The 15,263-nt window shown below is 42.5% G+C and overlaps 1 protein-coding gene across 5 annotated transcripts in view; it reads right to left on the reverse strand.

The window, feature by feature from the left end:
- The window catches only part of DOCK3 (dedicator of cytokinesis 3), a 403,408-nt gene that overhangs the window by 49,127 nt on the left and 339,018 nt on the right, over positions 1–15,263 (reverse strand). For all 5 annotated transcript variants that reach the window (XM_057555412.1, XM_057555413.1, XM_057555411.1 and 2 more), the window contains exons 25-31: positions 13,080–13,207; positions 10,533–10,679; positions 8,424–8,522; positions 3,377–3,471; positions 1,603–1,678; positions 1,018–1,118; positions 695–753 (exon numbers count right to left, since the gene is read on the reverse strand). In XM_057555412.1, coding sequence (XP_057411395.1) covers positions 695–753; positions 1,018–1,118; positions 1,603–1,678; positions 3,377–3,471; positions 8,424–8,522; positions 10,533–10,679; positions 13,080–13,207 — 705 coding nt within the window. The remainder of the gene's footprint in view (positions 1–694; positions 754–1,017; positions 1,119–1,602; positions 1,679–3,376; positions 3,472–8,423; positions 8,523–10,532; positions 10,680–13,079; positions 13,208–15,263) is intronic.

Consider the following 15,263-nt stretch of genomic DNA (forward strand, 5'->3'; position numbering starts at 1 on the left):
GCAGCCTTCACTAGGAAGAAGAGCAGCAGCTTCTCTAGCATCCTGACAGGCCACTAAGAAGCTTACAGTATCAGAGGATGGCCCACCTAGTCACCAGGGCAATCCAAGGATTCTACCAAAAACTGACAATTTGAGATCCAAACCAGCGGATATTAGAGAAGCTGTAAAGAGAAGCTGTCGAAAGAAAGGAGATGAAAATCAATCTCACCTAGAGGCTGCAATTCCTTTCTTACACGCAATTGGCAGCAGGAACCTCGTCTGGATGCCTGAATACCAGAGACCCAAGAAGTGTTTCAATCTTTATTAAAATGAATAGCTGCCCTTGCTCATGTGCTGACTATCTCCAAGATCTATGCTTGTGGGCCTGTATCATCTGGACTGGGACATGAAGAGCACAGAGGATCTTATAGTCTTAGAGCCTCGTCTTCTTCTTTTCCTTTTGACTTTGGTTCTCAAAAAAGGGATTGTGCATATGTATTACTGGGGTCTTATTTCTCAGCTTAACTCTCCCTGCCAAGGGCTTTGTGCACATGTGCTACACTATACCATCCATCTGAGGTGTTATGTTAAAGATATGTAAAGATCTCTTGGGTCTGAATTAACATTCACAAAACCTGGGGGACATAATTAGTCTTGTCACTTTTTATTTGGCTATGCAGTATGTGTAAGGGAAAAATATGGAGAAAAGACCTACCCAAATTCTGCCACATGCTGAACAGTTCATAAGCCATCATCACACGCATGTCCCCATACCTGGGAATAGAACACAGGAACCAGCTATTAGTGGGAGAAGGTTCAGGAAGATGGGGCTACAAACCCCAGGAGGCCAGTACTTCAGCACTGTTTCTAAAGCTTCCCAAAATACTAAGTATTTTGGCTCTCAACTGAATTCTTATACTTGGCTCCTTGGGAGGCTACCTCAGTGAGAACCATGTGGACTTCTTAAGGAGCCCCTTATGGAAACATAACCCCATCTGGGCACATGGTAGGAAGATGAATAAGAGACATATGTCTTACTTATCTAGAATTTTCTTCCTCTTGGTGGAAGTAATGATTTCTAGCTGAAGGCTTGGCTGATTTATGAACAGAACTGCCAGGCTAAAATAAGAATTCCACACCTAGAGAGAGAGAGAGAGAAAGAGGAAATATGTGAAAGCCTGAGTCCTTAACCTTGCAAGGAGAGATTCTAAATATATGCATGTAGCACAGTATTCATTTTACAGTGTTAAGATCTTGATTTTTTAAAAAATATCTTTTCAAACGGGACTTTTTTCCCCCTTTCTTGACTTCCCTGAAACCAGTAGTGTTGATTCTGGACTAGAAAACAAACTCATGGATGTCTGGCTCCCAACACCTCCAATAGGGGTCTTCTAGGTCATACTCTAATTACTATCAAGCTTGGAAACTGATACTATGAACATACTAAGAAAGCCCCCAGCCACTTAGCAGACACCTAGCTGAACCCTTCTCAAATTCCTGACCTGCAAACTTGTGAGCAAAATAAAATGGTTGTTTTAAGTAAAACAAAAACAAAACAGTGAGCTTGGTTTCTGGCTTTCTAGGGTTATTACAAAGACAGTGATGGATTTTAGGAGCTCCTACCTTAAAGTCGAAGTCTGTCTCTGTGAAATTCTTGTGCAGTGCAGAAGACAGGTACTGGACTGTAGTGACTATAATACTGTAGTAAGGGAACAAGGTGTTGGCAGAGTTAAAAGACTAACGATGGCATCCTATAGCTTAGCATCAACGGTCTATGGCCCGTGTGCAAACTTCTTGAGTACAACTAGCTTTCGTGTGAGATGTGACTTTAAAGGAGAGAGAGAGATGGCACAAACCCCACAAAAAACCCAGCTTGGAGAAATGTCCCACCAGTAGTTTCTAGACCTAGCTCTGCCATTACCTGGCCTTGGTACTACTTCTCTCTGGGCCCCAGTTTCCCTGCCTATAAAAGGAGGGGAGTGAGGTTTAATGGTTCTTCAAGGTTTCTTCCAGTTCAAAGAGTGATTCTAGTATTTTGGGGACCTTGGATAATGAACATATATTATGACCACCAGAGGACTTAGAGTAGCATTCTATTATTTTACTTGATAATAGGGGTTTATAGTTATTAAACCTCTACTTTTATCATATACTATTATTTTCATGTATAAGTCATTTGATTTCAGCCTTTGATCTAGAATATCACTTTCAATTTTCACCTGGGCACATTTAAAGGGCAATGGGAGGCTGATTTGTTAGAACTGAGGGCACAGGTCAAGGGAGGGAGAAAGTGAAGTGGGACAGGCAGGTAAGGGTTTGATTACAGAGGGTGTTGGATGCCTGGCAAAGGAGCTTATATCTAACAATGACCACCGAAACCTTGGTGCAGAAGAGGGGCAAGGCAAAAACGGTGCATTAGAGAGACTAGTCACCAGCAAACAAATTTGAAAAGTAAAAGCTTTGAAAGAAGAGGCTGCTCCTGCAGAATGGGCTGGAGAGCCTGAAGTGCCCCGACTAGAGCTAAGAGAAGCAAGAGGGGGTCAAATGGAAAATGCACTATTTAAGGAAATATCTGTGCAACTCTGTTTAAAACCCTTCCTCTGTTCTGTATTAAATGTTTGCAGTTTTGAAAAAAGAAAAAACAGTGCTATAAAAGGTACAAAGTAGAAAGACCATGCTGACACCTTGGTAATATATCTAACATAAATAATTTCACCGCACTGCATAATGTCAACATAAAAGGCAGATCAGAGGGAGCGGGCAGTAGACTAGAGAGTGGAGGCCAAGTGGCCTTCTCCCACAAGCAAGCACCTTACCACCCACATTACTTGTCTGGTTTGTCAGTTAGAAGCACAGGGTAGAAATATGAATGGGGCAGACAATTTGGGGTCAGCCTTAGAGTGAATTCTGTGGCCAGCGTTAGAAGTGGTCAGAGAGAGCCTCACAGCCAGGTCTCAGGTGGGTAATTAGCACTAGTTGTGGGAGGCAAGCAGTGTCTGGCAGACAACACAAATCAAATCAAGAGGAGGCCTTGGGATACTGCCTGAAACTACAGAGCAACAGAGGCCAATGAACAGGCCCTCCTCAAGGAGGAGCCCTTCTCTGGGTATTATATTTCTCATTCTTAAAAGTTCCTTTTCTATCCTTACCATGACATCGTCTGCCAGGCACTTAGATTCCAGTTTTAAACTGTCTTTGACTATTTCTTCTCCTTGAACTTTGGTAAATGGCCAAGTCCTGCTGATTGTGCCTCCAAACATTTTCACATTTGCCCTCTCCTCTCTGTCCCCATGGCTTCGACCTTGATTTCTGACTTGCTTCTTCTCACACATATACACACTCTCCTTAGTCTGGGAACAGTTCTGTGGATGCTGGTGCAGGGCCCTTCCACACTCACTTGCTTGTGAGAAGTCTCATCACCATCCAGTCCCGAGGAAAGACACTCATCTTCATCAGGTTCCGGAACACACAGAAAATCTTCAGCAGGAATTCCTGGTCCGAGAGGAAAATCTGATGTGAGACACCACACCTCTATCACTGCAGCATACATTTCCTCAACAGGGCTCTCCTGACCTCTAGACCATGAGAATGGATGGAACCAGTAGGTGAGACTCTGGTTCCCTTTGTGAGCTGCTTTTCTCTTAGAGGGCTGCATGAGAGTGAGGTCTGGGCACTTTCAAAGGCCAGTCCAAAACTGGGTAGAAGAGATGCACTATACCCACTCAGCCCAGTGCCTAACGACCAAAGCACAGGGGGTCCAGCAGAAATGGTATCCACCAGAGTCCATCGTTCTCAATCTTTGGGGCATGACCCCTGAGCACTTGACTATAAGAACTTGCTTTCCTGGATGTTAAGAACACATTGACAAGAGAAGCACTTTAGGGATAGCAGAGTAAGTACCTCCAAAAATGTGCTCCTCCATGAAAGCAATGAGAACAGTCACAAAGACTGGTTAATGAAAGGCTTGTAACAATAAGAAGTGTTATTTAAGAAAAATGGTTGAATCTCAGTAGGAAAAGTGAGCTTTATTGTGTTTTAACTTTCCCCATTCCCATCCCCTCTCTCTCCCTATCTTCAACGTATCCTTGAAAATAAGCAGCTGTAAAACCATGGTAGTAGTAAAAACCAGCACCCTAGCCGTCACTAGAAGGGACAAAATGGTTTTGGAGCTCCCCAAAAAGTGCCATCCCCAGAGAATTGTTACTGTTTGATCTGTTTGGCAGCAACCTGGGAAAGCCCCATTCAGAGGGCTTAATTGACCGGACTCAGAGTTCACTAAGTGAGAAAAGCCTTATCCCTAGTGCAGTTGTTGAAAAAATCAGCCATAATAATTTAACATCCCAGCTTCATGAAGCAATCATATCAGTTGGGACAAACAAGAGAGTGGCCAAAACACTTAAAAGAAAAATCTGGGTAATGAGACATACACTTGGGGCTTTGAAAAGCTCTGACATATTCCTAGGAATCTAGAAGGCCACATATGTGTGCAGGGCTGTACACATCCCCAGGAAAGACCTAAGAAGCCTAATCTGTCGCCTCTGGCTGACTTTGAGGCTCTATGCAAGCAAGAAGTGAAGGCTAAGGCAGCAACGTAAACTGCTGAAGCACTGAAGGTGAGCCCCAACCCCACACAGAGACACTTAGCAAAGTGGAAGACTCATTGATTTAAAGTGTTTAAGGAAATCTCTGTCTAGTTATTAAGCTGATCATTAAGCTAACTGAATGAAAACTTCAGGGGCTGCACACAACAAAAAATGCAGACATTAAAGAATTAGTCCAGGAAAGTCACTAAACAAACAAGTATCAGCAACAAAAGTGAAACAACAACAAACCCTGGGGATGTGGGCAGGGGGAAGGGAATCTGATTTCCAGACTTGCTACATTATTTAAATTGTCCAGTTTTCAACAAAGAAATTATAAGATGTGAAATGAAACAGGAAATTATGGAAACATACATAAGATAGATATAAAACAAATAGCAAAATGGCAGGTGTAAATCCTCTTATTGGTAATTACAACAAATGTAAATGGGTTAAGCATTCCAATCAAAAGGCAGAGACAGGAAGAATGGATTAAAAAATAAACATGATCCAATTGTATGTTATCTACAAGATACATAAATACTTTAGATTCAAAGACACAAATATATTGAATGTAAAAGGATAGACAAATACATACAATGAAAATAGTACCCAAAAGAAAACTGGTGTGGCTATGTTAACATCAAACAATATAGACTTTAACAAAAATTGTTAATAGAGATTAAAAAGAACATTTTATAGTGATAAAGGAGTCAGTTGGTATGGAAGACATAGTTATAAATATAAATGCACTTAAAAGAGAGCCTCAAAATACAGGAAGCAAAACCTAACAAAACTGAAAGGAAAAACAGACAATTCAACAATGACAGTTGGAGACTTTAATGTACCATTTTCAATAATGTATAGAACAACTAAATAGAAGATCAGCAAGGAAAAAGAAATCTTGAATGGGACTTCCCTGGTGGTCCAGTGGTTAAGAATCTGCCTTCCAATGCAGGGGATGTGAGTTCAATCCCTGGTCAGGGAACTAAGATCTCACATGCCATGGGGCAACTAAGCCCACATGCTCTAGAGCCCACGCACCACAACTAGAAAGCCCGTGCGCCGCAACTACTGAGCCTGTGTGCTCTGGAGCCCGCGTGCCACAACTAGAGAGCCTGTGTGCTGCAATTACTGAGCCCACATGCTCTAGAGCCCATGCATCGCAACTGTAGAGAAGTCCGCATGCCGCAATGAAAGATCCTGCATGCTGCAACTAAGATCCTGCGTGTCACAACTAAGACCTGACGTAACCAAATAAATAAATAAATATTTAAAGAGAAATCTTGAACAATACTATATACTAACTAGACCTAACTGACATCTATACAACACTCCATCCAACAATAGCAGAATACACACATCCTTCTCAAATGCACACAGAAGGATATGTGCATTCTCTTCTTTAGGGTAGACCACGTTAGGCCATAAAGAAAGCCTCAGTAAATTTAAAAGAACTGAAATCACACACATCATGCTCTCCAACCATCATGAAAGGGAGTTAGAAATCAATAAGGAAAGAAGGAATCAAGAAGGAAATTTAGGAAAATTTTTTTAAATGTGGAATTAAACAGTACACTCCCAAATAACCAATGCATCAAAGAAGAAACCACAAGGATATCAGGAACAGCTTTGACATGAATAAAAGGGAAAACATATCAAATCAAAACTTAAGGGATGAAGCTAAATATTATAGCTGTAGTGCCTATATTAAAAAGAAGAAAGATCCCAAATAAATAACCTACATTACACCTTAAGAAACTAGAAAAAGAAGAGCAAACTAAAGTAAGCAGAAGGAAGGGAATAATAAAAATTAGAGCAGAAGTAAATGAAATAGAGAAGAGGAAAATAGAGGAGAAAATGAAACCAAAAGTTGGTTCTTTGAAAAGATAACAAAATTGACAAACTTTTAGCTAGTCTGACCAAGAAAAAAAAGGAGAGAGAAGACTCAAATTACTAAAAGTAAGGATAGGACTTCCCTGGTGGCGCAGTGGTTAAGAATCCACCTGCCAATGCAGGGGACACGGGTTCGAGCCCTGGTCCGGGAAGATCCCACATGCCGCGGAGCAACTAAGCCCATGCACCACAACTATTGAACCTGCACTCTAGAGCCCGCAAACCACAACTACTGAGCCCGCATGTTGCAATTACTGAAGCCCGCGCGCCTAGAGCCCATGCTCTGCAACGAAGAGAAGCCACTGCAATGAGAAGCCTGCGCACCACAATGTAGCCCCTGCTCGCCACAACTAGAAAAAGCCCGCTTGCAGCAATGAAGACCCAATGCAGCCAATAAATAAATTAATTAAAAATAAATAAATAAAAAAAAATCAGGGATGAAAGAAGGGATATCATTACTAATGTTACAGAACTAGAAAGGTTTATAAGGGACTACTATGGACCAAATGCATGCCAACAAATTATATAATCTAGATGAAATGGACAAATTTTTAGAAAGATACAAACTACTAAAATTCATTTAAAGAAGAAACAGAAAATCTGAGTAGACCTATCATAAATGAAGAGATCAAATTAATAATTGAAAAGCTTCACACAAAGAAAAGCACAGGACCAGACGGCTTCACTGGTGAATTCTACCAAATGTTTAAGTTAGAATTAATACCAATACTTGTGTTTTTAATTATATCCACTTTGAAAGTGAAGCAGTATCTTACTGTGGTTTTGATCTGCATTTCCCTAATGACTAATGATGTTGAGCATCTTTTCAACTGTGTACTGACTATTTACATATCTTCTTTGGGGACATGTCTATTAAAATCCTTTGCTCATTATTAAATTGGGTTATTTGTCTTTTTATTGTTGAGTTGTAATAGTTCTTTATATAATAATACAAGTCTTTTATTAGATTCATGCTTTGCCAATATTTTCTTTTATTCTGTGGGTTGTCTTTAACTTTCTTGATGGTGTCCTTTGAAATAGAAAAGTTTTTAATTTTGGTAAAGTCTAACTTATCTATTTTATCTTTTGTTGTTCCTATTTTTGGCATCAAATCTCAGAAACCACAGCTAAACCCAAGGATTTAAAGATATACTCCTATGTTTCCTTCTAAGAGTTTTACAGTTTAGCTTTTACAAATAGGTCTACGATCCCTTCTGAGTTAATTTTTTATATGGTGTGAAGTAGGAGTACAATTTCATTCTTCTGCATGTAGATATCAAGTTGTCCCAGCACAATTTGTTGAAAAGACTCTTCTTTCCTCATTGAAACTGTCTTGGCACCATTATTGAATATCAATTGACTGTAAATATAAAGGTTTATTTCTGGACTCTCAATCCAATTCCATTGATTTATCTGTCTAACTTTAGGTCAGTACCAATCTTGATTACTGTTATTTTGTTGTAAGTTTTGAAACTGAGAAGTGTGAATCCTCCAATTTTGTTTTCTTTTTCAAGACCATTTGGCTATTCTGAGTTCCTCACATTTCCATATGAATTATGGATCAGATTATCACTCTCTGCAAAAAGACAGCTGGAACATTGATAGGTCTTGTGAAGCCTGTTTCATGAGCAATCTACAAATCATCTGTTGAGTTCATAAGAAAGGGAAGAGTCCTGGTTTGCTGACAACCAGTGTGGCCCAGAGTAGCCTCTCATAGAGGCACATGGTCACAGGGCTGCTATCAGTCAGGGAAAACTTGCCAATGTTACTGGGGTCTGGATCTGTGGGAATATTGCTGGCTTTCAGCTTCTGGAAGCCATGCAGTCAGCTGTAAAGTGAGGCTGGTACATCTTATACCCTTGGCAACACTGGCCACTTGCACTCACCCTCTGGCAGGGGGAAGACTCCTGGGTAGTCTTAGTTGCATGCTTCCTTTCCCGGGTGAAAGGTCAATGTTTTTCTGCCTACCTTGAGCTCATCTTTGCTCTGGAAGTTGTCCAGGAGGTGCTGGTAATGGGTGTCACACATCTGGCGGAGCAATGAGAGAAGGCAGGACACATACTCGCCCTGGGGACCAACCCAAAAAACACTTAGCAAAGCCAATGACAAGAGCTGTGTTCCCCCAATCCACAGAGGGCAAGGAGAGAAGGAAGGGTCTGAGATGGCCCCAATGATCATGAAAGGGAAGGTGACAACTCTGGCCCTGAATATGAATTTTCTTTTCAGCTAAGGGGGGCCTGAGGGGTTGGGAGTTTTAATAAGACCTGTGCAGCATGGGGCTAATTGAAAAACCTTAACCTATAACAAAGAAGTACTGCCAAGTAAGACAGATAGTCTAGCTTTTTCCTAGGAAAGTTTTGGCTTCATAGTCCTTTGTCATTATATGTTGCCAGGGTACCATACTGAAGTCTGGAGGGGCTACTGGGAACAGGGCTCTCAGCCTTCTCTGGACAGAATCTGGGCTCTGCCTATCCTGCTGGGCTGGAGAAGCCCTTCTACAAGGATCTCCTTGGGGACCTCCCAGAGCTTACATGTGATTACTGGACCAGGCAGATGTAACACAGTAGATCAACATAATTCTCTGGAAAGCAGAAGAGTCAAAACAGACCTTTATGAGTAGATGAGCTAATGGCTTTAAGTAAACATTTAAAGATAAAAAAATGAGTCTTTAAAATTTCAAGTTCCAACTGGGGTACATGGATGAAAACTCCACCTTAAGGACTCCAAAGACTCATCTCATGGAAATTTTTGGCACGGGGCAGCTGAGCATGGCTTCCTCTTACAAGGTTGCCTCCTTAGAAGGGATGGAGGAAAAATTACTTCATTTGGGCAGTTTTCAAATGTTTTTAAACTCATGGGAATTTGACAACAGTTTTTTAGTCTCTCAGATCCTTTTTAGACTCATGAAATTATTATACATACATGTATTTAAAATATATACAGGTACATGAACCTCAGTTTTATCTGAAAAAAATGGACATAAGCCATAATTTATAGATTTGTTGTGAGGATCAGATGCATTAATGTACATAAAGCATTTAAGTAAACAGTTCACTACATAAAGCCGTGCTCAATAAATTGTTGCTATCATCTTCATTAAATCCATATAAAATAGATCACTTCTTTAGTATTGCTAATGAGTTAATATTTGTAGAGTGCATAAAGCAGGATCTGGCCCACAGCCAGCACTGTGTCATTGCTGGTTAGAAGGATGGGCTGCCAGGACATGCCAGGGTGCATATGTTTTTACCTACAGTGAGGGTGTCCTGAATAGGGGTTCCTAAGAGAGCAGATATTCTTTCCAAGCCCAATGCTCCAGAACTCACGTCTGCTCTTTGCTCTCCCTAACATGCTGGAGCTTGGCTTGCTCCCATAGAAGGTTTTCTACAAAGGGATCATTTTAGTCTTCCACCTGCCAACTAGAAGATTCCAAGCAATCTGTTTATCATGTTCCAACATCAGGGCTAAGAAGTCCACTCTGTATAGGGGTGGGGGTTCTGGGGGGTGTCTCTTTGCCACACCTGAGAAGCTTTCCCAGTCTGTTTCTCTTCTAATTCGATCATAGGATATCATTGTTCAGTAATGCCAGCCCAATTCTACCTCATCACATTTCTCCTGATGCTAGACATTTAGATACAAACACTATGGACAAAAGCAACTAATTTGTAGGTACAAGCAAATTGTGAGAAAATAACTGTCATGCACATCATTTATAAGAGCCTGCTCCTAGAAGGAATAGTCTATATTTTTCACCTTCAACCTCTTACTATGTCTTTGCTTTATTCCACATTATAGAAAATGACTTGGCTCAAACGCAAAGGCCAATGGAGGTGGTGTGCAGGAGAACAGGACAGGAAGCATCACTGGCTCTGCCCTGAAGTAGACTCCTGTGAGTATGCACCTAGAGCGTTCAGAGTGGAGATGGAGTCCGACTCGAGAAGGAAAAAGGGCAGCATGCTGACAACCAGGCAGGAAGGGAAGCTGAGATGAAGGTGGTGTGATGGTGAGATGAGGTTTGGTGTGGAGGAACCCCAGGTTAGAAAAGAAAGCAAGAAAACCTGAATGTTAGTTACTAACAGTGATCTCTGCTGTGCACTGCGGGCACCGCTGCCCTCTTACCGCCTCCTGAGCGTGCGATTTGCTCATGATGGTGAGCAGAGTCTGTAAGAGCACGTCCAAGAGGCTCTCCACCATCATTTCTACCTCCTCCATGACATCTGCCTCCTGGAGTGAGCAGCGAGAGAGCACACCGTTAGTGCCAGACCTGCTGATGTGCAGCTGGCAGTACTTACTAAGTCAGCCACATCAGGAGTGGTCTTCTGACTTAATTCTCAGCACTGAGCTCCTGGCCTCACTGGTATGCAGTGTCAAGGAACCTGGAACAATGGCTCTGAAAGGAGGTGAGGCACACCTGCTGCTGCTGCGTTGGTTTGGTGGCTGGGGCCTTACCCTAACGTAGCACCACCCTGACACCCACAGTTGTGAACCTCAGACAAATACATTAATTTCAATATACAGGGCAGAAGTGAAGGTTCTAAGTTAAATGTTTTCTTTGATTTTCCTAGAAAAGTCAGGAGGAAGCACAGCACTGCTGACTAACATTTTGAGAAAATGGTAAAGAATTCACACCACGGGGTGTGGTGGCAGCACCTTTACTATTGCTAATGCACACAGAAGTATCTCAGTCTTTCTGAGAACCATTTTCTCCTTGAGTGACCTCAATTTTTGCCAGGCCTGACTGCTGCCCAGATATGCCACTTCTAGCTCCTTGGCATTCTTGCTCACGTTCCCTGGTCCACCAGAAGGACTCTGGTCTCAGTGCGTCTCTTTCAGGCAGCCTCACAAAAACAACGGAGCACGCCTCCTCACTAAGGGCTGCTTCCCAGTCACCAGGTTCTGAATTTAGGCAGAGTCTGTGCTATCTTTTTATAGACCTCTCACATGCAATCTCAAACCCTGTAACTTGATTTTCATTATCTCACAAAGAGATTCCCATTGCCTCTTCTCCAGTCTCTTTATATTATTACTGGTCCAAATGTCCATCCATCCATCAACCCACCATTGAGTAAGTATTTACCATGTGCCAGTCACTGTTTGAGAACTGAGTATACAGAAGTGAACAAGAAAGGTAATATCTCTGCTTTCATGGAGCTTAAATTTCACCCACCCTCCATCCATTCAATATAGTTACACTGAGTCCCATTCCACGTGAAAAATTTGAGCAGCTCTTGGGACCAAAGTCTTCTTTCTCATTTGCTGAACTGATCATAACACTCTTAAAACCTGTGATGGCTCTTTGAGTAGTTGTAAGCAACTAATTGCACTTGACTCTCTAGCCCCACAAACACAACCAGATCATCTCCTTCAGGTTTTTACCTGTTCCCATTCCTCTGCCATTCCTCCCCTACCCTTTCTTTTCCCGTTCAATTTCTCTCTTTCCTTTAGCAGTAAGCCTCCCATCCCAAGTCTGACCCTGGGTTACCAGTACACCTTACGTGCCTGGTGTTGCTTCTCTGAGGCCTGATGGGAAAGAGAGCTGCCAGGCCTTGCCTGGAGCCAAGATCAAACAAAAGGGCCACTACAACCATCACAGTCACTCTGCCAAGCTGGGCCCCCACCACCAGATGGTACTTTAAGTCTGGATACCAGAGCCCCCTATCGAGTCCTTGTATCCTGTTCAAACCAAGCACACTCTTTCTTTTCAGCACCTCTCCTGCTCTATCTTCCTGGATAACCTAACCTCGTATGTTCCTATCACTTGGCTACTGGCATTCATTTTAAATGCACTTGAAATTTTATTCTCCAAAAACCTTATCTCAACTTAATAAGATGGCGTAATTAAAAACTCATTCTTGTTTTAAATTTCTTTATATTTTCCTATAGTTTCCAAATTTTCTAAAAGAAATATGCATTTCTTCCATTATCATAAATAGATAAAATAAATATAATTAAAATAAATTCCTACCCTTATTCATGCCTGATACATGTTTTCCCTCCTTTCCTACCTCCCTTCCCTCCTACCACAGATCTCTTCTAAAAAATAAAAATAAAGAAGAAAGAAAATAGGCAAAAGCACTACTAGCTGAAACCTGACCCCTAAAGTACAATTCTACCATCCCATGAGGCTCAGAACTCTTGTGGACAACATTTATCTCTCGTACACCCTGCTCTCATCTGGCATGGTATAGGAATGCCATGTGGGTGGAATCAAGCTGCCAGGAAGCTGCCAGAAAAGTCTGAATGAGCAAGCTGCCTCTCAGCCTGGGCCTGCCTCCCTGTGCTTGTGCCTGAGTATCCTTAGAACACTCCCAGGAATACAGAAGTAATACCTTTTGACAGAAATAGAGCATGCACAGGATTGGGCTTTTTGGTACTACAGACAACTTATGTTTCTGGGTGTATTTATGGCAGTACAATTTTTTAACATAGCAAGACTGTTGTGTTGAGAAGCCTGCTGGGCACACATAGGGAGGCCTCCATTCACTTGGGAACCCCCATCACTGATGAAAGCTTCTCTGACTGGGAAGTGTACAGAGTGATCTTTGTTGGTCTGCCTCTGGCTAAAGTAACACAAGAGAGGGACAGAGCTTAGGGTGGGGAGTGGAGCGGGTCTAGGGCCACTACCAGAGAGCTGGTCTTGACGATGGAGAAGATGCTGCCAAGAATCCCTGAGCAGATTAGCAGCTCTTTCTGCTGCCTCAGGTGAAGGTGAATGTGATGGAGAACCACAGGAAGCAGGATGCGGCGGGATTCTGAGAGAGAAAACACAAAGGTGAAGAAGCCCTTCAGAGGAGAACCAGCTACCTTTGGAAGCAAGTGGCAATGTGGGATGCAGCTGGTCTCAAAGTAGGTGGGGCTGAGACTGCAGCCAAGCTGGAAATCACCCCCTTCCCTTATGTGGGCCTAAGAGCCCACTTCCTGGACATTTTAAGACATTGCACAGCATTATCTTTCTATCTCTCTTTCCTTCTTTCTCATTTCAGGCCTAAATATCTAGGGCATGTTATTCAGGATAATGTTAGGAGACTGCTTCCAAATAAAATCTCTTTACTGACTAGACTCCAAATTAAAAGCACAGATTACAGTGAAAACCCCATTTAAATGACACAGTTCTATGAACTACACTGATTTTTTTTTTTTTTAAAGGATAATAGTTTATAGCTACTTTATTTATTTATTTATTTATTTTTGGCTGTGTTGGGTCCTCGGTTCGTGCGAGGGCTTTCTCCAGTTGCGGCAAGTGGGGGCCACTCTTCATCGCGGTGCGGGGACCGCTCTTCATCGCGGTGCGCGGGCCTCTCACTATCGCAGCCCCTCCCGCTGCGGGGCACAGGCTCCAGACGCGCAGGCTCAGTAGTTGTGGCTCACGGGCCCAGCCGCTCCGTGGCATGTGGGATCTTCCCAGACCAGGGCTCGAACCCGCGTCCCCTGCATTAGCAGGCAGACTCTCAACCACTGCGCCACCAGGGAAGCCCCTGATTTTTTTTTTTAATAAATAAATTTATTTATTTTTGGCTGTGTTGGGTCTTCGTCACTGCGTGCGGGCTTTCTCTAGTTGCAACGAGCAGAGGCTACTCTTCATTGTGGTGTGCAGGCTTCTCATTGTGGTGGCTTCTCTTGTTGCAGAGCATGGGGTCTAGGCACACAGGCTTCAGGAGCTGTGGCACGTGGGCTCAGTAGTTGTGGCTCGCTGGCTCTAGAGCGCAGGCTCAGTAGTTGTGGCGCACGGGCTTAGTTGCTCCGCGGCATGTGGGATCTTTCTGGACCAGGGCTTGAACCCGTGTCCCCTGCATTGGCGGGCGGATTCTTAACCACTGCATCACCAGGGAAGCCCTGAACTACACTGATTGAACTTACAGACTTGGTATGGATTATATATGGTCCCTCTTCACAATGCCCTGGATGGCGGCCTGGCACTTCCACCCCCGTAAGTTACGCACTTTGCGTCAGCCATCGGGCCTGCCTCCTTTTCCCCTCAGGCTTGTGGGATGCTACATGTATCCACAGCAATGAAAGGAATAGAAGCAGGACTTTTATCTTGTCATAAGCCTGCGATAATCAGCTAAACCTCATTGTCAATCCTACTGCATACATTAAAATGTTTTTCTTTTCTTTTCTCTTCAATGCTACCTGAATAATATTTTCATCAGGGGGTGACTATATTTAGAACTCCGAATTCAAGAAGGCTAAATCCTAAATCAAGCTCTTTTATTAATTCATTCTAAGATTTTAGGCAGGTTAACTCCTCCTGTGGGCTTAATTTCCCCCATCTATGACTTCACAGGTGTGGTGAGAAGGTGAAATACAAGTGTGAACATGTTTCTGGTATCTTGCACTCCAATGTGGTCAATGACTGTCTGATAAAAGTACCACCATACCTGGCCAGCATGATTCAGTCCGACTACCAGTAACACAAACAAGCCAAGGCATTTGGGATTTATTATTCATATTTGACCATAATTAAGTATTCCAGATGAAATTCAGAATGAAAATCTTTTTCAGCAAAAGACAAACTACATAACATACAAGAAGTTTTGGGGACTGCCTTGTCAAACACTTAGAATATGTTCAAATAAAATGGAATGACAGCTATTCTATGTTTAAAAGGATGCTTGGATAAAAGAGAAGTTCATACTGTATTTTGTAGACCAAAATACCAACAGAGCAAGATTTGTAACAACCAACAGCTGCCTGCAGACAAAATAGTAGTTTGTTATTGGAGTCTGCTGATGAAGAAAACAAACTGATATGCTCTGAGAATATGTGTTGGTTAATGACACCACTGGTAAAAGCCTTCCTGCTTCAGGG

The sequence above is a fragment of the Balaenoptera acutorostrata genome, chromosome 10, assembly GCF_949987535.1.
Source record: "Balaenoptera acutorostrata chromosome 10, mBalAcu1.1, whole genome shotgun sequence".
In the NCBI taxonomy this organism is placed as follows: Eukaryota; Metazoa; Chordata; class Mammalia; order Artiodactyla; family Balaenopteridae; genus Balaenoptera; species Balaenoptera acutorostrata.